General features: G+C 38.6%; 2 protein-coding genes across 2 annotated transcripts; both read right to left on the bottom strand.

Moving 5' to 3' along the window:
- Positions 1-262: 262 nt before the first annotated feature.
- Positions 263-1,198, bottom strand: LOC116037730 (olfactory receptor 13D1-like). Its single transcript, XM_031281721.2, has one exon. The coding sequence runs from the start codon at positions 1,196-1,198 to the stop codon at positions 263-265; it is 936 nt and encodes a 311-aa protein (XP_031137581.2).
- Positions 1,199-12,383: 11,185 nt separating this feature from the next.
- On the bottom strand, positions 12,384-16,912 carry LOC116037739 (frizzled-7-like). The gene has a single exon (XM_031281729.2). It carries the CDS (start codon positions 16,279-16,281, stop codon positions 14,578-14,580), a length of 1,704 nt encoding a protein of 567 aa, XP_031137589.1. The 5' UTR covers positions 16,282-16,912; the 3' UTR covers positions 12,384-14,577.
- Between the last annotated feature and the right edge of the window lie 5,254 nt (positions 16,913-22,166).

Here is a 22,166-nt window from a genome sequence, read left to right on the forward strand (position 1 = left end):
CTAAAGTAACCTATGTATAAACACTTAGCCTCTTAAGTGCTTACGCATGTGGAATCTGCATCAGCCTGCATATCCTTTGACATTGACAGTGCTGTTTTTTCTGATGAAATAAAAAGGGTGTTCATGTATAGTTGAGCTTTGAATGAAAGGACAGGCCACATGTCTGACCATCACTTTCCCATATTATATTGTGGGAACCTGATCATCAAATATATCCTGTTTATGAGAAAGAAGGTAAAACACAAGTTCACAATGTATCAGCCTAATCCTTAAACCTGTTATTTTTGTACAAAAACTTAAAGAAACTGTTGCGAACTTGAGTCAGTTTAAGTCCATATATAATAGGGTTGAGAATAGGTGGAATCATAAGAAATTGTATGGCCATGAAGTTCTTTACATTCTGTGATACAGAGCTTGATCCATATCTAGCGTACATGAGGTCAAAAAGCAGAGCAACAGTGACAATAAGCAAACATAGTAAATGTGGCACACATGTCTGCATAAATTTCCTCCTGTCCTCTCTTGACTTTAAAGCAGATTTTACCAACTGCACATATGAACACACAATGAAAAGGTCATGCCCGAAATAGAAAAGTATGACGATAAACCCAACCATATTATTTGTTGTTATTGAATTGCAGGAAAGTTTAAGGATTGACCAGTTGTCACAATAAAGTTTTTCTATGTGGGAGCCACATAGTTCCACTTTGGATGTCATTATCATTACTATAGTCTGACAGAGCAAAGGTACAATTCTGGAGAAACACACCAACAAAACAGCCCTATGTTTAGTCATAACAGAGTGATACTCCAGTGGTCGACATATAGCCACATATCGGTCATAGGCCATCAGGGCTAGAATAGAAAATTCAGTTGCTGCATAGGAATATATAACAAAGACCTGCAACAGGCAACCAGTATAAGATATGGCATGAGTGTTAGACAATAGATCAAAAAGGAATTTGGGATAAAAGGCAATTGTCCCATAAAGACTATTAATGCACAAATTACCTAGAAAGATGTACATGGGTTCATGAAGTTTTTCTTCCAATATGATAAGAACAATAATAGCACCATTTATAAGCAATATCACACTGTAACACGATAAGGTGAGAAAGAAAAGAGTGCCTCTGTACTTTGTTGTTGTGCCATTTAATCCTGATAAAGAAAATGATGTCAAAGTGGCAGCATTGATCATTGTTTACCTATTTGTTAAAAATAAAAAAATATCATCGGATAGTAATCCCTGTCTTGTCCTTGAGTATGATTGCCGCAGTTGGCTATATTCGAAAAGCAGTATTAAAAAGATGAAACACAATGGTTGGCATAATTCACCACTTGTATGTAAGTGCTTTTATTCTTTGTTGAGCATCGTCACACTACAATCAGCTGTCAGAATTAACTAGAGCTCAAGAGATTAATTATCCGGCCTAAGTAAACAATGGAAATAACCTTATTCTTGTCCATTTAAAGTCATATGTCACCCTGTATTATTATTATATTGATTATTAATATTATTAGTAACAGTAGTATTCATATAATTATATGGTTGTTGTTTTGATGTCTGAGAAGATACAGAAACAAATGTGCTATCTTGAAAATTAGATGGTAAATCTCGAAAGGATTTATCCTGATACTCCAGATATTTCAGTTCAGTTATTTTATGTTTAAAAAAAAAAAAAGAAGCTTATTAACCAAAAAAACAATATCAACTGATACATTATTGTTAGAGTTTTTAAACTCTCAAATATCGTGTATTTGTGTGCGGTGTATAAATCACAAAAACCTTATATAGCTTACAAATGGACAACGATATTAAAAGGCTCATACTTCAGGGGGGATGGATGCACAGAATAGATAGTTTTCATTCAGATTATAGCAATAATTCCAGAGAAAGAGAGCAGAAAGAAAATGCATGTGTCCTTCACATTAGCCAACATGCATGCAGCAAAGAAGGCTCCTTTGCAATCTTTGAATTACTGAACAATGTGCCCACGACTATATCGTCAGGTCAAGGACATGATTCATGCTTAGAAAAGTTTATGATAGCAGAGGGTTGCTATTTTGTGGTTAATTGTAAGACTAGTGTAGGTAGCTAAACAGCGTTGGCAGCTGGACAACTGAGCAAGCCATGGCATTCAGATGCAGATACAATGTAGATTTAAGGCCAAGTCAAGCAAGCCACAGAGTATCTGCTCTTTGCTTGGGTAAGAGTTGGATTTAAAGGCAGCTTAAAGGTATGTTAGATCAGGGATCAGGATCAGAGAATGGTGTCACCTGTCAGAGTATTCAGTGTATTTCTTGTCTTACCTTTGATAAAGCACTCTAAATGGCCTCTGTGTTCTAAAAGGAGCTACATCAATAAAGCCTGTCCTGTCCTTGCTTTGCCTTCAGAATCAGAATCAGAATATTTTATTGATCCCCTCAGGGAAATTATTATTTATTTACTTGTGGACCAGTTTATTCTCCAGCACAGTGAAGGCGCTAAACCACACATATAATAGCTTCCTCCATTATGGACTCTTGTTTCTCTCAGTCTGCTCAAAGGTTAGCACTGTCACGAAGTTTGGCAGTTGGTCAGTGACACAAATTTGTGGTTCAAAGTTAACCAAAGCTGAACTTTCTGAAACGCTCACATTTATTTTTGCCTTCATATTCAATGATTAATATCATAATAATTAATTAATTGTGGCGATTGAATAGATTTTGGTTGGATATTTAGCTATTTCTGTATTTTTCTGATGTGACAGAGCACAAATACTAATTTTAGTTTTATTTCATCATTAAAGTTAATCCATGAAATATGGGCATTGGTTTTTCTGGACCTTTGTCGTCGAGAATCTAACGTTAGCGGCCTTCTCTCAGTGTATAGAGAGTTTGCACACAGTTGCATGTTTGTTCTGCGTGGAGACTGCTGGTCCCAGGGCATGACAGATTGATGTCCTGGGGATACAGAGATGTAGTGGACTAATGACCCTGAGGCTTAATCATCATGTTTACTCAATATTTCTGTGTCCCTGTGACATTACATCAAAACAGATGGAAGTTACATCAGCAGAGCTTTATTGTCTCATCAAAAACATGGAAATCTCATGTGAATGGACTGAACACATCAGGTTGTCTCAAATGTGTTGGCCTTAGGCCACTGTTTAGCCAAGTTTGTTTGTCACATAAACACTTTAATGAAAGTACTAAATAAAGATAATGCATCTTTACTGAGTCTGGTGTCATACAGTATAACTATGTATGCATGATATCTTTGGTATTATCTGTAGTATCTAAAAGTATTTAGCTTTTTCAGACTATGTCTTAAATATGTGTGTAACTTAAGCCAAACAAGCCAAACAGTCATCGTCCTACTTTACATGTCTTTTCTTTTCATTCCACTTTCTACTTCTACTCCACTATGTTTCAGAGAGAAATATTGTACTTTTTACTCCACTACATTAATCTGACAGCTTTAGTTGCTAGTTACTTCACAAATTAAGACATTTGCACACAAATCACATGTAGTTTATAAAATACATTGTTTTTATGAATTAAACTTTCCAACAATATATAGGTCTACAAGTCCAGCTGGAATGATTAGCCGATTAAATACTTGACGTGGATTGACAGAAAGTTTTTGATCGTTTCCAATTTCTAAAATGTCATGATTTTTCTGCATACTTTTACTTTCAATACTTTAAGTACATTTTCCTGATGATACTAACATACTTTTACTTAAATGTCCAATATGTAATAAATTTACTGTAATAAATCCAAAAATGACCCCAATGTGTCATCAGATATTAAGGAAACATGCTAAGTTGAAACACTATCTTTTCTGACAATATTTTCTCCTTTTGAAGCCAAGAGAGGGGAGCTGTAAATTGGGAAGAGAGGACCGTGAGTTTGCAGTGTGTTTAGCGATTGTTGCCGTAATTCTAAACCAATAAAGTGTGATCAGTCGGGTGGAGAGGACGGCAAGGTAGTGTTATTTTTAGCGGTTCTCACCGTAATACTAAGCTGAAGAAGTTTCTCTGTCCGTTAAGTGGAGAGGACGGCGAGGTTGTTGTGTTTTTAACGGTTCCTACTGTAATTCTAAGCCTGGGAAGTGTGTCTGTCCCTCGGGTTGAGAGGACAGTGAGGTTGTTGTGTTTTAGCGGTTCCTACAGTAATTCTAAGCCGCAAAAGTCAGTTGGGTACAGAGCTCCGCATGAGCACGGGCTTTTATGACTGTCAATTTAGCCTGCATCTAACGTTAGCTACTCCGCAGTGCTGTGAAGTAATGTCTGGCTATGTGAGACAAGTGTCTAGAAACATTGTTGTGGATGCTGTGGTCTTAGCCTGGTAACCTCCGTGAACTTCGAGTCTGGGGAGGAGGGGGCGGGTGGACGACTCTCTCCAGTATTTTGAATTTGTACTGCAGTAACTACTTTAAAGATTATTTTTTGGGGCATTTTAGGCCTTTATTTATATAGGACAGCTGAAGACATGAAAGGGGAGAGAGAGGGGGAATGACATGCAGCAAAGGGCCGCAGGGTGGAGTCGAACCTGCAGCCGCTGCGTCGAGGAGTACACCTTTATATATGGGCGCCTGCTCTACCAGGTGAGCTACCCAGGAGCCCTGCAGTAACTATTTTAAACACTAGCTGTCAGTATTACATATTGCACCTTTAAGTAACATTTTCAATGCAGGACTTTTATTTGTAACAGAGTATTTTTAAAGTGTGGTATTAGTACTTTTACTTAAGTAAAGGATCTGAATACTTCTTCCACCACTGATTATAGGAGGTATAGGATCCGTTTGGGAGCTTGCCCCAGATGTCCACTAACGTTTTGCAATGAAAAAAATCACTTGAGTAGGCTACCCTTTTATTTAAGTTTATTACAACTTCAGTCTTATTTTCATAGCTTTGGTGACCAGTACTATTGGATAGAACATGCCAACACTAAAAAAGAAATTTGACCATGTCAACAAGAAAAGGTATCAGATTGGATGGGTCCTGTATGAGGTGTACAGTTTTGTTCCATTAACTCAACAGATTGGTCCTTGTATTAGGTTTTGTGACTTTCGTTATCCCATTTTTATTTATTTAGTCTCTTACATGAAGATTTTGGCTGTTTGTCAAGAAAACGGGCAGTGACAGTGACCACTGACCACGATCGGGAGCCTGATGAGTCGGTTTCTGACTCCGTGGAGCAACAAGTGGCAGCCTTTCTACAGTCCAAGGGCATCAAATTGGACTGTAACACCATTGAGGCTTGTCACCCTCTGCTCCGGAGAAATAACAGCGACAAACCAGCCATAATAATGAGGTTTGTTAACCGAAAACACAAAATTGCACTTTTGAAACAAGGAAGGAAGTTTAAAGGAACAGACGTCTACATGAATGAACATCTCGCCAAATGAAATGCTGATATCGCCTGGAAAGCACGATCCTTGAAGAAGCAGAAGAAAATACAATCTACATGGTCCACATAGATGGTCCACAACAGCAAAATCTTCATAAAAATAAACGAACACCGAAGGAGGCGAAAGTGATGGTGATCAAAGACATCCCGGAACTGGACAAGTTTCAATGAGGAGCAAAGTCTAGATTGTGAGGTAACGGGAAACACAAGGGAATAAACTCACCTCAAACATGACACACTCTGAAAAAAATCATTCATCCTACATCTGGAGATAATACACCATTACCTATAACCCAACTGCTCGCTGATTGTGATAAGCTGGAAATGAAAACATTTGAATACACTGAACATAATTCACAAGACATTGAACATAATTGCAATATCAGAAATGTGGATTAATCCTGAAAAAGGTATGGACTTTGAATTAGCTGTTTATGAACTGAATTATAAGAACAGGGAGAACAAGACTGGAGGAGGGGTGGCTATATATGTGGACAAAAACCTCAATTTCAAGGTGGTAGAGGGAATGATAACTGCTGTAGGAAATTTATTAGAATGTTTAAAAGTTGAAATCTGCATCGAAAAGAAGAAGAATGTAATTGTTAGCTGTATTTATAGAGCACTAAGTTCTAATATTGAACTATTCAAGGGGTGGATGGAAGAAATGTTCACAATGTCAAATCAAAAGGTCATGTTCATCTGTGGGGATTTTAATATAGATCTGCTTACTCCAAATAATCACAAACCAACTGAAGACTTTATGAACACAATGTACAGCTTAAGCCTCTATCCAAAAATCACTAGGCCCAGCAGGATTACATCTCACTTTGTTTGACAACATATTTATGAATATTGCAGAAAATAATACAATAAGTGGATTACTGATCAATGCCATCAGCGACCATCTATACCAGTGTTTACAGTTTTTGACAATGACTACAAGAAAGAAAAGCAGGAGATTAAATTTGAGTACAGGCGAGTATGGACAGAAGTGTCAATAAACGCTTTAAAAAATGAATTATTAAATCAAAATTGGGAAAAGGTAATGAAGAAAACATCGATAAAGCATATGACATATTCTTAAGGGTGTATAAATTGTTGTATGATAAAAATGTAATATTCAGATAGACCATGGTTAACAAAGGGATTACAAAATACCTGCAAAAAAATTACTATATAAAGAATTCATAAAAAAAAAAAGAACCAAAGATGTAGAAACACAGTATAAGAAATATAAAAATAAGCTAAGTAATATGAGAATTTGTAGGAAAGAATATTATAGCAAATTTTTAGATATTAATAAAAAAAACAATATTAAAGGTTTATGAAATATATGAAATAGTGTTATTTGTAAAGATTCTAAACAAGTCAATTATCAACATCACTTTATTAACAATGATATGATTATTAATAATATGGATGATGTAGTAAATGGCTTCAATAATTACTTTGTAAATGTTGGAGCAAAACTGGCAGAAAAAATCCCTGATTCTGTGACTTCTGACGAGAAGAATGACGATTTCATTGATAATAACCCTTACTCAATGTTTCTTTCAGCAGTGGAAGAGAGGGAAATTATAGAGATTGTTCATAAATGTAAAAACAAAACTTCAACTGACTCTAATGATATTGACACGAGAATAGTTAAAAAAAAGTAATTGAGGGAATTACGAAACCCCTAACGCATATCTGCAATTTATAATTTCAAACTGGTAAATTGCCAAGTAAAATGAAAATTGCAAAAGTCATACCACTGTACAAAACTGGAGAGAAACACCACTTCACAAATTACAGACCTCTTTCCTTGCTTCCTCAATTTCCCCAAATCTTAGAAAAACTCTTTGTTTAACTCTCTCTTTATTTGACCTACCGAATATAGGAAAATTGTGTAAAGGATTTGAATTCCTGCTTAATAGAAAATAAATATTTGTCTTCATGTTGCAAGAGTCTGTTTGGAGCAAGGAGGGGTATCTCTGCTTTGTGGACAAATAACAAGTCGTCTCCAGAGTATGGTTTGAAATCTATAGACAAAAAATAATGTAGAAAGTTGCATACATCTTAAATTCATACTATGCAAACATTATACAAAAGTGCAAAGCAGTTTTTGTGATATCTGAATTTTTAATTGTTATTTTGTTGCAGAGAACTGCATTAGTGATAACCAACCCCTTATTTATCCTTAGATCTTGGGATGATCAATTTTCAGTAAAACAAAAAGGTATTACAGTAACTTTAAAATTCAAGCGGATCAAATTAATTATTATTGACTTTTGATGAAACAATCAACAGGCTCATTTCTCAGCTTGGCTGCTGCTAATCAGAGTAAACTTCAAGTTCTATTCTTAACTTACAGTTTTTCTCAATCGATTTGGCACATTTACTGAAACAAACTTCCAATTGTCAAAACTCTAAGTACAATCCTCACACCACGTGGTACATTCAGCACATCACTCTATGTGACCTGCAAAAGGTGATTACTCAATCAAAATAAATAAGTCATGTTTCAAATGTAAATAAATCCATCAATGAATAAATCATTGTCATCAAAACATAAGGTTCCTTAATCATTGCTTAGACCAAGACAGTCAAAATGCAAAGTACTACTCTGAAAGTACTACTCTGAAAGTACTCTGAAAGTGTGATAGTTACCCACTGTAATATTGCCGAGTTGCTGACATTGTATATTTTGGCAGCTGAATAGTATTGATGGCAGCCATGTCACACACTATACTTTCTCATTGTATGTACACACCAGCCAACTGCAAATACACAAAGGAAGCTTGTACAGAAAAAAAGATATACAACAGCAAAATCATCAGGAAATACTGTACAATATGTACAAGAAAAAAGAAAATATTCTGCAAATGTATTAACATCAAGGGTCATCCAATTTCTCCTCTCTGTCTGGCCACAACATTTTGACATAACACCTGATATCCTCTTTTGCAGTGCAACAAGGTAAAACCTTTTGGCATGACGCATTTTGTGCCAAAGCAATTATAAATGACTATATAATGTGAACAACTGACCTAATGTTCATATAAATAGTCATATAGTTTGACGAAGTTTAATAGTCATTCTACGATTGAGCCAAAGCAATTGAGAAAAACTGTAATACTTGTCCTTTTCTGACAAGATCTCTACTCATAAAGCACTTATATGTAGGATTTGAAAATATCAGACTTTGGCAACTCCAAGTGCTAGTGTCAAAAATTACACCAACAATAAACAGTGCTCTACCCGTGCTCAAAAACTTCACAAGGTACCTTTAAACTATTAATGTTTATTACTATTACTTTATTGTCATAGTATGTCTATTGCAATGTTGTTTCACTTTAAATTAGTGTCCTCCCCTGAAAAAAGGATTAACTGACCTAAATCAGTGTATGGCTTGGAGGACATATTGCTTTTAATGCCTACATAAAAAGGCCTACAACCACAGAGCTTTCAAATAAGTAGATGTATTTACTTGTTGAGATCATAAATAGTACAGAACAAAGTATTTGTAGCTGGCAGCAGCACCAAGAACACTGCACTGAAACACTTATTTCCACAGGCCAAAATGTTGGTGGGTTTATTTAAGCTTAAAGTGGACATATTATGCTTTTTAACTTTGCCTTTGTATATCTTTTTTCTGTACAAGCTTCCTTTATGTATGTGCAGTTGGCTGTTGTGTACATCCAATGAGAAATACATGTTTTGTTAAAAGCATATTGTTTGCCATGGCTGACTTCAATGCTATTCAGCTGCCTAAATACACGATGCTAGCAATTGGACAATATTACAGTTTTTCTTAATCAATTTGGCACATTTACTGAAATAAACTTACAATTGTCAAAACTCAAAGTACAATCCTCACACCACGTGGTACATTCAGCACATCACTCTGTGACCTGCAATTGTGATTACTCAATCAAAAGAATTAACTCCTGTTTCAAATGAATAAATCATTGTCATCAAAACATAAGGTTCCTTAATCATTGCTTAGACCAAGACAGTCAAAATGCAAAGACATCTTGTCAAATGACGGTGATAGTTACCCACTATGTAAAATTGTCCAATTGCAGTAACATTGTGTATATAGTATTCATTTTAGCCATGGCACACAATATAGTTTTAACAAAACATTTATTTCTCATTGTATGTCCACACCAGGCAAACACAAATACATAAAGGAAGCTTGTACAGAAAAAATTATACAACAGCAAAAAATATCACAAACTACTGTACAATATGTGCAAGAAAAAAGAAAATATGCTGCAAATGTATCAACCTCATGGGTCATCCAATCTCTCGTCTCTGTCTGACCGCAACATTTCATCGACATGACACCTGATATCCTCCACTGCAATGCAACGAGGGAAAAACTTTTGCATGACACAGCCACCCTACAACAATCTGCTGTGATTTGATTGAGTAATCACCTTTTGCAGGTCACATAGAGTGGTATGCTGAATGTACCACGTGGTGTGAGAAATTGTACTTTAAGTTTTGACAATTGTAAGTTTGTTCCAGTAAATGTGCCAAATCGATTGAGAAAAACTGTAATATAAAGTTAATGTACTGTTACAACAGGCAGGCAGACTTCTGCATGTATTTATAGCTTTGGCCACCAGAGGTCAGTATCAAACCAGAGTGTAATTGTGTGAGGACTGTCCATCCTTAAAGTGGAACTCAACCGAATTTACACAGCAAAGTATGTTTACAGGGAGTAGCCTAATACTACATATGTGTGTGTGTGTGTGTGTGTGTGTGTGTGTGTGTGTGTGTGTGTGTGTGGGGGGGGGGGGGGGTGTATAAAGCTTTTTGTTGGCAGAAACAAATATCTGGGGTTGTGAAGTTACAGTTTTTCTCAATCGCTTTGGCACAATCGTCGAATGACTATTAAACTTCGTCAAACTATATGACTATTTATATGAACATTAGGTCAGTTGTTCACATGACTATAGTCATTTGTCATTGCTTTGGCACAAAATGCACAGAGTAAGCCTTGCAGATCAAAATAGTTTGCATTCAGTTACTATTGAATCATATGTATATTGAATCACTCAAATGCAACTATACGCATGTGCATTGTGTAAATCCCTACATGCAAAATAGAGCAACCAACAATCACAATAACCTGTCACACATATATAAGATACATACTAGTTATGTGGTTTTGTTGTAAAAGTTTTCAGATGAATAGATTTAGGGGAACAATACAATTTCCTCACAATTTATAGCAACCAAACACAAACGTGACTGGTGAGGATATCACAGCAGATTGTTGTAGGGGGTGGCTGCGTCATGCCAAAACGTTTTTCCCTCATTGCACTGACTGCAAGGGAAGATATCAGGTGTGATGTCGATAAAATGTTGTGGCTAGACAGAGAGGAGAGATTGGATGAAACATGAGGTTGATAAATTTGCAGCATATTTTCTTTTTTCTTGCAAATATTGTACAGCATTTCCTGATAATTTTGCTGTTGTATATCTTTTTTTCTGTACAAGCTTCCTTTGTGTATTTACGGTTGGCTGGTGTGTACATACAATGACAAAGTATAGTGTGTGCCATGGCTGCCATCAATACTATTCAGCTGCCTAAATATACAATGTCAGCAAATGGACAATAGTGGGTAACTATCACACTTTCAGAGTAGGCTACACTGTCATTTGACAAGATGTCTTTGCATTTAGAAGTGAGCTAGACCTCTGTAGCAAGCTCCTCTTGCTCGACATAGTGCTCGAAGCTACATTAGCTGCTACCAGGATAACACACCCGAATCTTCGACTCTCAGTTGCATTGTGGGCAATGTAGGCTCCAGAAGAAGAATGCATGGAATAAGAAAAGGGCGATATCTCGGTTTCTGCTGCATCAACTGTGATACTTTACTGTCTATTGTGAGTCCCAGAATGTTGTAGGAGTGTAATTCTAAATTGGTGGAGTACTCTTGTAAGTTTTATTTCAAGGGTTGTTGTGGTCAGTCAGAAAAGTCACCATTTGTGTACTTCTAGTCTAGAGTATGCTGCAATTTCTACAGATGTGTGGCAGAATACAAAGAAAGAAAATCTGTTGTTTAATGCTCGTACATTTATTTACTTATTTACATGTTAGTATGCTCGATTTTCATCAAGTAACAGATGTTTGGCAGGTAAAGAGCATCACTACTATTCTCAGAGTAATGTTACACAGAATAACTTGTTCTTGTATGATTAAAGCTTCAGCCAAATTCCTTGTATGTGCAGACATACCTGGCCAATAAACCTGATTCTGAAGACAGTGCAAGCAATAAAAAGTATCATCAAGTTATAATCAATAACATTAAGGATTGTGTGACTTGTGTTGTTCACTTTGGCCTAAGTGCTGCTAAGCAGCATCACAATGTTGCCTGTGTGTCATTGCTAATGTCTACAAAGTCATGTGTCCTGCCCATGAATGAAAAGTATTTTCACTGGCGTGCCATAAGGTTAAAGTGGTAAGTGACAGCAATATGGTGGTGCATTATTTAACAATAAATACCACGCATGTTGACAAAACAATCTGAACTCAAGGTCTACTTACTCTGAGATTGAGGTGTTTTATCAACGGCTGTTTTCAAGGTCAGAAATTTACTGTGAAGCTCAACATGCACAAGAGTTCACCTCTGAAGACAAACCACAAGGATCAACGCATTACAAACCTTAACGATTTTATTCAAACTGTACACATACAACAGGCTTATCTCATTTAAAAAACAAGTAAAAAAAAGACAAAAATGAGTATTCCCATAAATACAATATGCCTTTACAAAACAGTCTGTGTTTACTTGGTAGGCTGCATATGTTCCAATAAAAAAAGAAAACCACACACTTATATTCCTTCTGAAAACTTAGCACAAGACAAACATCAGTCTGGTATCATTGACACTGGCAGGTTCAGCTGCCTGAAGGCAATTACCTCATACCTCATTTGGTTAAAATATGGACAAGAGATATGTGTAGTGGAGTGTTGACCTGCTTCCTAACTCAACCCTACATACTAATTCTATCCAAGGTTTGAGGTATGTAGTGCATTCACATGGGAACTGTGGCACTTCTCGTAGACAAACTGCTTTAAGAGTATACTATGAGGATTGGTACTTAGTGTATACACTAGTAGAACATATACACGTTCTACTATTAGTATGTGTGGATTCAAGACATGGCTTTAGAGATTAAAATGCACCAGAACACCAAGTATTTACGGTAATTAGTTTATCCCCATTGTTGCAGGGTGTTTCCATTCATCATTTACATGTGATGTAAGTAAAGAACATGTGCTATATGACAAGAAACAAAAACCTTCTGGCAAACATGCTGCCTTGCAGCTGACTCAGTTAGAATAACATTTTTTTCTGCTCAGGTTGCCCCACAAGATCTCATTATTTAGTCAGAGAAATAAACTGTGGGTTACTCATTAAATTCAGTGCATTAGATGCAACAGAGGATTAGCAATGGGACTAAATCACTGGTTACCATTTTATGTTGATGCTTTAGGTTACCAATGATGCATTCAGCACTGTTAAGTGAGTACACTGTTATTCTAAATGTAGTGTGTTCTTACTTCAATAAAGAGTGTTGAACTACTTTCAGAAAATAAATGAACAGTACTGAAATACACTTTTGGGTTGGGTCACTAGGCAATGTGATCATTTAATTTTAATAACTTTTACTAATAAATTAGTGTATTGTCTCAAGTGATTCTGTCCCAGATTAAACAATCCACCTCTGCTGAACACTGCACTGTCTGTCTCCACTGCTGCCTCTCCAAATAAAAAATTATTCCACAAGGTAGTGACCTTTGACCTCCTGCCTGGTGTTTCCGAGATTTAAAACATCAAACACAAGTCCTGTTTCCAGACTCAGGGACAATAAACGCAGTTTCTGTGTTTTGAGGGCTTCTGCAAGGTAGTCTTGACAAAATAATGCTTCATTAAAAACTCTAAAATGTTCAGTCTGCTTGTGAAAACCATATAACACTTCAAGTGAGGGATTAAGGCAGATTCAGTTACACTGGCTAGAATACAAGCGTGAATGTGTACAGTCATCTTTATCGAGGAAAAAAACATCAAAAATCTCAAGCAACCATTTTCACCCAGTATGGATTAAATCTGGATCTTTGAAATTGTGCTTTGGATGTCTTAAAACCTACAAGTCTTTTTGATGGGGGATCCAATAGTTGAAAGACCACACACAGAGACAAACAATAAGCTGTTGTGTCATTGCAGAGTGGAGGCCTGTGTGTGTGTGTGTGTGTGTGTGTGTGTGTGTGTGGTCTCCCTTACTGTTTAATCCAGGTCATCCTGTGGTGAATCAGTCATTTTTAAACACTTTTAACCTTTAGGATAGCTGTGCAAACCAATACATAACTTCATTCACCTTCGGAGTGAACATTCAATACAGAAGCAAATACTCAACAGTCTGAAAAATTAAAAATTAAAGTAAAAAAAAAAAAAAAATGAAATAAAGTTTTGATTTCTGGGCAGCCACTTGGCACATAATGGTGTGGAGTCACTAGTTGATGGACTTTTTCTCAGATTAAAAACAGACGAGATTGTACTCTGCAATATCTAACACATATTAAAGCATTTCGGTCTTTAGCTAAAAGCAGAGTAACCTAAAATGCACATGTATAATCCAGGCATCCAAAATTAATGAATTCACAGTCAGAGGGTGTAGCGGTAGAAAGAATCAAACTATTTAACTTTTTTCCGCAGCATGGGCAGATGGCCACACTGTTTGATCCATCAGTCTTTTCTGTTATGGTGTTTTCCACTGAAAAACTCTCACCGGAGTAGACAGGAAGTACATTCAAATTGTAATAGGATATATTCAATAATATGTAGGAAGTTTCATATTAAAAGTAACCCTCTCCAGTCTGGCATTACAGTCCAGTATGGCCATTCACACCAGTTTATAATCCAAAGATGCAAAAGCCAGGAGTGTGGGCTGATAACGACAAAAAAAAAGGAAATATATTGAAAAATCATCCAACTTCTATCGAATATAGATTAAAGTTCGGTTGTGTGTCCAAAAGCCTGAATTACTGTCACAACCTGAAGACACATGTGAAAAAAAAAATGTCCAAAATAGTATTAAAAAAGGAAAGCTATTTGACCTCATTTACATGGTTATTGTATCCAAAACCCCGTGGCTTTGTGCCTTTTCTTCCTCGAAACTTTACACCGTTGTCTCTCCATGGTTACCGTTGCTAAGGCGCTTGTAAAAACTCCGCCATGATTGAAGAGTCTTGCCGGACCAGACCCAGAAACCCGAAGTGATGCCGACGATCATGGTCATCAGGTATTTGATCATGAACACGGTGAAGTCTGGAGTCATGGGGGCGAAGTTGTGAACCGGGCAGGGTACGGCGAACCGCTTACATGTCTGCATGTGCCAGGTCCGCTGCCAGTGCTCCCTAAAGGCCTGCTCGTAGAAGTAACAGGCGATCACTATGGTGGCCGGTACCGTGTAGAGCACACTGAACACACCGATCCGCACCATCAACTTCTCCAGCTTCTCCGTCTTGGTGCCGTCGTGCTTCATGATGGTGCGGATCCGAAAGAGGGACACAAAGCCGGCCAGGAGGAAGGATGTACCGATGAACAGGTAGACAAAAAGCGGAGCCAGGACGAAGCCGCGGAGGGCGTCCACATTGAAGATCCCAACGAAACACACCCCGGTCAGGACGTCGCCATCCACCTGGCCCATGGCAAGGATGGTGATGGTTTTAATGGCCGGGACAGCCCAAGCGGCCAGGTGGAAGTACTGGGAGTTAGCTTCAATCGCCTCATGGCCCCATTTCATCCCGGCAGAGAGGAACCAAGTCAGGGACAAAATCACCCACCAGATGGAGCTGGCCATACCAAAAAAGTACAACACCATGAAGAGGATGGTGCAGCCCTCCTTTTTAGTCCCTTGAGCTACTGTCCTGTAGCCGTCTTCCTTGAATTTATCCACACAAACAACTTTGTCCTCCAGGAAAAATCCAGCAGCGTAGGCTACCGCCACCATAAAATAACACCCAGATAAGAAGATGATGGGCCTCTCGGGGTACCTGAACCGCCTCATGTCCACTAAATATGTGAGCACTGTGAATAAGGTGCTCACACAGCACAGAATGGACCAGATTCCAACCCACAGTCGGCCGAATTTGACCTCATCCTCCCGGAAATACATGATTCCGGTGGGTTTGGTGGGCTCACATGGGGCCCCGCAGTCGTTGACCCCCATAAATCGGTAGCCCAGGTATGTAGGCACCTCCAGCTGTAGAGGGCAGGAGAACTGGTGGTACTGGTTGTGCTGGGGCGGGCGTTGGTTGGGTCGGCCTATGTTTGGGGGAAGGGTCACTGCATCGGGTGCATAGGGGGAAGACGAGGCCGGGCCGCTGGGTTCGGATGTGTTCTGGCCGACGCAGATCTCACCGGCTCCGTGAACGGGGAAAGCCTCGCAGCGGAGCCGCTCCGGCCACTGGAAGCCGAACTTATTCATGAGGGCTTCACATCCCTGCCGTGCACGCTCACACAGGGACCGACAAGGGGGGATGGCCTGCTCCAGCACTGTGCAGACTGGTGCATACATGGAGCAGAGGAAGAACTTTAGGTCAGCAGAACACTGGACCTTAACCAGAGGGTAGAACTGGTGCACTTCTAGTCCGGCGTCCTCCTGGTTCGTGTGGCCCAGGAGGTTCGGCATGATGGTCTGGTTGTAGGCGATGTCGGTGCAAAGCGGGATAGAGATGGGCTGGCAGAACCCGTGTTCTGGGATAGAAATTCCACTCTCACTGTTGTAATGTTGAGCAGAAGTGGATGAGAAGGACAACCCGCACACCAGCCACATGATCCGCAGCAACACTGAGCCAGTGGTGGACCTGGCCGCCGCCATAGTTGAGGAGGAGGAGGGGGGAGGGAAGGAAAAAACTTTGATCAAGTAGGGCGACTTGAAAACTGTTAAAAAGCGAAGAAATCTACATTAATTGTCGCACCACGTCAGCTTGCAATCCGAGTGCTTCGAGTTTAAATTGCTGTAATCGTTTTTCCTCGTATTTTATGAAGTTAAATCCAAGAGAAACGTTCGTCGTGTCATGACTTCTTGATGGTCTTTGTAAGTGACTCCAAGCAGCCCACTCTCACTCCCGACCCGGTGAAAATACCACTTAAAGTCCCATTTTCTTGAAGTAATGCAAACCCAAGTTATTCCAACGTGTCTAACGCGTAAGCGTTGTCACTTTAGCACAAAACAAAAAACGTTTAAAGCTTAAAAAAGGTTATCTTTCCATCGTTTTTCGACTTGACTTCACGCAGAGTGTCAGTTAGCATGCTGAGCTGTTGGAAGTCCAGAGGCTCGCAGCTCCTCTCACTCCGTGCAGATTCCACCCGTTTCCAGGCGCCCCCTCCATTCACAAGACCTTCCAACAGAAAGCAGGGCGCCTTGAAACCGATGCCGCGTCTCAGCCAATCCTAGCATTTGTTTTCCTATAGGACTGTTCTTGATTGGCCTTTATTTAATATAGAAATAAAAATGTGTACAGTAATTACATTCAACGAGAGATTTTACAAAAATAATATTTTTTTTCTGGTTAGTTTTCAAAGCAATTTGCCTGTAGTTGTTTTTATAGAGCTATTAAATTATATATATATATATATATATATATATATATATATATATATATATATATATATATATATATATATATATAATGTACAAGCCTTCTTTCTTGGATTGATGAAAAAGAAAAGCAGCATGTAAATCCCAAACCAGTATAATGTCACCTTAAGACATCTGTCACCTGTCAAATTCTTCTTGTACAGTCACACAGTCAGGTCATCTTTGCAGACCAACTGTTCAGCTTCTAATGCCCATTATGTTATAACTTGGTTTTTCTTTCCTATTTTATCACGATTCATCTTCTACATCAAGCAATCACTCCCTGTAGAAAATGCTGTGTTCTATGTTCACAACAGAAAGTTTACGTCTGTTTGAGTTTTAAGGTTTTTTCCATCTACACTATTTTAGTGCGCAGCTGTAAAGTTGAGCTCTCTCCATCTCTTCACAGAATCTCTACAGTCACTCACTGTGTGCAGGACATGTAAACACATTGCAGCGCAGTGAGCAAACCATGAAAAAAACTAAATGGATTCCAGCTTCTCGACAACGGCAAGCACCGCAAGAACCTGTTGCTGTTTTCTGCGTAAAGGGTTTCATTGCAAACAATCAGATGCAGCTCCTGAACTGATCTGTATCATTGTGGGAATTAACAGCAACAACAGTCAAGGCAGCAGTAAATTGGATTGACAGCATGATCGATTTGCCCACAGGCGACCAAGTGTGGGAGGTGTAGGAGGTTCTTGTTGGCCTCGCTGCATTTGGTGTGTTTCTACCCTGAGTGGGATAATAGAGGGTGGGGGTAGGTTGGGGTGGGGGAAGGGACAGGAAGAAGAAAGAGAAGGAGCGAGAGCAGGAAGAGAAGCTGAACCAAAAGGAAAAGTCAGTAGAGTTCCCAGCTGTAAACTGGCCTATAAAAAAAAGACAAGTTAGATTGAAATAGGCCAGTAGGCCAATCTGTATTTCTGAACCACCACACAGTGGTATTCATCTAAAAACAAATTCAGGCAAAATGTCATTCCTAGTCCTAAATAATCTTTGCGCTGCCTTTGATACGGTTGACCGAAAAGAGTGGGTTGGACTTCCTAAGATGGTCAGGGACAGGGACCACTTTGCTTCATTCAGCAACTACAGTTCCATACAGATTCTCTTCACAAGTAGATTAAACAAACAAGAGACTGAAGTTGCGGGCCGGACAGCTAAACAATAAGCTGAAACTCCGTAAAGCTGAGGGGAGCTGCAGATTGCGAGTAACCCCTTTTACATTTCACATTGTTTTCACATTGTTAATATAAAAATATTGATTATAGCTGCTTTAACTTCCTTTAAAACTAGATTAAAAACTGTTATGTTCTCCACTGCCTCTGGCTAAATCTTAAAGGGGCTGTACTCAAAATACTGAGAAAAAAACAGCGGGCTGGGATTGCCTGCACACAGCTCTCACAGACTGTTCCCCAATACATGAAATACCTACGTTTTTTTCATGGCCACATGCACTAACATGCACGCGTGGACCGGCTATCAAAAAAAAAAAGAACAGAGAAGCTTAGATTACAACACACAGAGGGAGTGTGATTTCATTCTCTGCTCAGGATGCCATTACTCCACTATATCTCTATATAGCAAATATTTGTTTGCTGCTATTAATGTTCTAAATGTCGAGTACAGCCCCTTTAGGTACTCACCATTATCCGCCTTGCACTTAAATTAATTCCCTTCTTTTATTTCTCTTCTTTTTATCTTATCTTTAAACATGGTTTATAATCTTTTACTAAAAAAATTTAAAGGAAATTTTGTAATGCTGCCTGGAACTGTATTCAATTAAACAGTACATAACAACCTTAAGTGGCCAGTTTAAAGATGCAGACAGATACAGGTGTTTTTTTCCTGAATGGTTTTGTAGATGAAATTAGTCTAAAACCTTATTGGCAGCTGTATCTTTTCTGTCTATCTACTCAACCTATGTTTCTAATATGCACACTGACCTCAAACTCATCACAACCAGCAATACACTGATTACTGAAGTGCTGATTGTATTGATAAGCAAAAGCCAAGGAGATTGGTCCACCAGAAAGTTATTCAATGTGGTGTTTGGTTGTGAACAGTTCTGTTTACTTTCCAGACTGCAATCTTTTCCAGGATGCTTTTTAGAGACACACAGCTGTCATGGGCATGAAATCTGTGACCTCTGTGTTAAAGTATGCTAAGATAAAGCATCCTGATTACACAAATATATGCACTGAATGACACACACACACACACACACACACACACACACACACACACACACACACACACACACACACCATAGCTGGGAGCCTAAGATAGCTCAATTATAAATCTGAGCGATGACTCAAATTTGCTGGCCACTCTTTTTGATTAGGTGATTGACATTGGTTGCACTGGCTGGGTTAAGCCTCGGTATTATAGAGCTGATGGGCAGCTATGCATTAATTAAAGACTTCAGCTATTAAAGCTATTGGTTTAGAATGTTGTTAGTACACTGATTTCCCCGGAGGGTATTGGACAAATCACCATTGACTCACTGAATGTCACAGCACGCAAAACCAGTGATGTTAGACACTATGGATGAATGGAAGCAATCGATTAATAGATGGATAGTTTTTTGGGGACTGCCAGGGCTCTGATGAATGAACAGCCCAGTGAACAATAAAGAATTACAAAATATTTACCTTGGTGTCATTCATTACATTGCTTGAGAAATGTATTTCAACATGTTGCTACATTTTTGGTATTCTGTATTGTATATATGGGACATGATTTAAAGCATATAATTGCATGTTTTTGTACAGTACGTGCGCATGCACACACACACACACACACACACACACACACACACACACACACGTCGTTTCTCCCCGTGGTGTAAAACACAGCAGTTAGTCGCCACAACAGGTCAAATGGACGCACTTCATCGTGTTTAACTGTAGCCGTTTGTTTGTGTGTGTGTGTGTGTGTGTGTATTTATGTGGATAGTGTCTGCAGTGGTCAAGCATATGTGGCCAGTCCAGCAGGTCAGCAGGTTTCCAGACAGTCAATCACTGTTTGGACTGCAGTCTGCTGTAGCTGGACATCTGCTGGGGGGGTTGTTACACAAACAACAACTAGATTTACAGTAGGCCAAGGTGGAATAAACGAATAAACAAAACAAAAAAGATTTAGATGGTTTGGACTGTGCTTGCTCAGTTCAAGGATAGCCAGAAGCGTGACCGCCGTGCAAAGTATGTGAGCTACCGTGTGAAACCCAATACTGAACAACTATTTAGATGTGGAATTGAGGAGGAAAAACACAAGACTTTTTGTTTGGTCTGAGGAGGTTTTCAAATTTGAGGATGGCTTACAGGACATGTTGGCTGACCAAGTTGGTCTAACCAAGTATTTTTGAGGAGTTAGCTAAAACATTTTAATGCACCATGTCAGTTTATGTTCATGCTTCAATCCATATGTGTGTGATTATGAGATGATTTTAATGTAAGTTATATTAATTTGTAATCTTTATTTTTGGACTGGCATTGAAAATGTGAAGATTACATTCTGGGTCTTGTTTGCAGTATATTGTGGTTTCTTAAACCACGTAAACCCATGCAGCCTGGGTATATCTGAATGAGACAACAACAGAACTTCATCATCATTTATCTATTCATCCATTGATTTATACGAAATGTCTGCCGGATTGGTGCAGATACTTTACCAAAAAGTCTTCTTATTTTTCTCATTTTTAGGAGTTTTTTAGGCCTAATGCCCCCTATTTTACTAGAAAAACCACTACACCTTATACAGTTTTTCTTTAACTATTTACTGTTTTGAATTGTCTGCTGTACATTGTCCCACGAAAAGGATGTGAGGTTGAACATTTTGAATGCTTACTTTGACCTTTTCTGCTTTAAGTCTGGTTATGTGGGTTAGGATTTAGTTATTTCAGTTACTTCAGGATAGATGGCAACACATCAGGATGAGTGACGGGTGTTGAATATGGAAGCTTTTAAGCCAGCTGTAAAAGGTGCAACATACAAAGCAGACAATTTCTATTCTATTTAATATTTGTTTCTTTATTAAGCTGTCTCCTGCCTGGTTTCCTTATTGGTGCGTGTGTGGGTCTGAGTTATGGGTTGGTATATATATATATATATATATATATATATATATATATATATATATATATATATATAGCATAAGTATGTGTGGGACACCCGTTTGAATGGGGGGAGGGGAGATCGACCTTAAGAAGTCAGCAGAGAGAGAGAGAGGAATGCAGGCAGCTGGTTTGTGTCTGTCAGTGCAACACAGAGAGCCTACAGTACTAGACTACACACACACACACACAGACACACACACACACACAGACACACACACACACACACACACACACACACACACACAGTGATGAAAGAACGATTTATTTGGACCAACAGAGTGTGTGTTCCGTCCAGTGGCGGGCAGCAGGAAGCTCACTGGCTGACATCTCAACTACTTGGACAAAAATTCCATACGAGAGTGTGACCAAAAAAGTCAATGCAGTAAACTACACACAAACTGTTGTTAAAAATACAGTCAAAGTTAGCATGGTCTGGGTGTAGGTCAGTCTTGTTGTATTTATGCTCCTGGCAGAGATCTATGGACTGACTGAACTATTGCTGCAGACTATGGCGGGGAACACACACATCCAGTGTAGTCAAAAAAGTGTTTACGCCAAGACGGTGATGGTTTTTCATTGTTTGGGCTCTGTACTTGCATTTGAATTGAAACAAGGACTATGGGGTTTACTTTTCAGCTTTAAATTACATTTATTATGAACATTGTTTGGGATTCATTTACTTTTTCATTTACCTCAAACATATTTCAGTTCTGTAATTTCTTGTTACTTATCGGCCAACATATACAGCAATATTGATATATCTGTGATCCACTAATATTGGCCTGGCGCTACTAGGCAATAATTGCAACAGAACGGAAGGAATTATATCTGAATATATAAATAAAAGCCTGAGAGTCTTTGCTAGAAGCACTGTGAGTGAGGCTGTGCTTTGAGCTAAATGCTAATGTCAGCATGCTGCATGCTCAATGACAATGTTTACATGCTGATGTTAAGCAGATAGAGCTATACCACTAGCATGGCTAAAAATTAAAACTTAAGATGATCTATC

Source organism: Sander lucioperca, chromosome 8, assembly GCF_008315115.2.
Source record: "Sander lucioperca isolate FBNREF2018 chromosome 8, SLUC_FBN_1.2, whole genome shotgun sequence".
Lineage (NCBI taxonomy): Eukaryota > Metazoa > Chordata > Actinopteri > Perciformes > Percidae > Sander > Sander lucioperca.

What these genes read in the sequence shown, in the direction of transcription:
- LOC116037730 (XM_031281721.2), bottom strand. Translation starts at nt 1,198, where the DNA reads ATGATCAATGCTGCCACTTTGACATCATTTTCTTTATCAGGATTAAAT.
- LOC116037739 (XM_031281729.2), bottom strand. Translation starts at nt 16,281, where the DNA reads ATGGCGGCGGCCAGGTCCACCACTGGCTCAGTGTTGCTGCGGATCATG.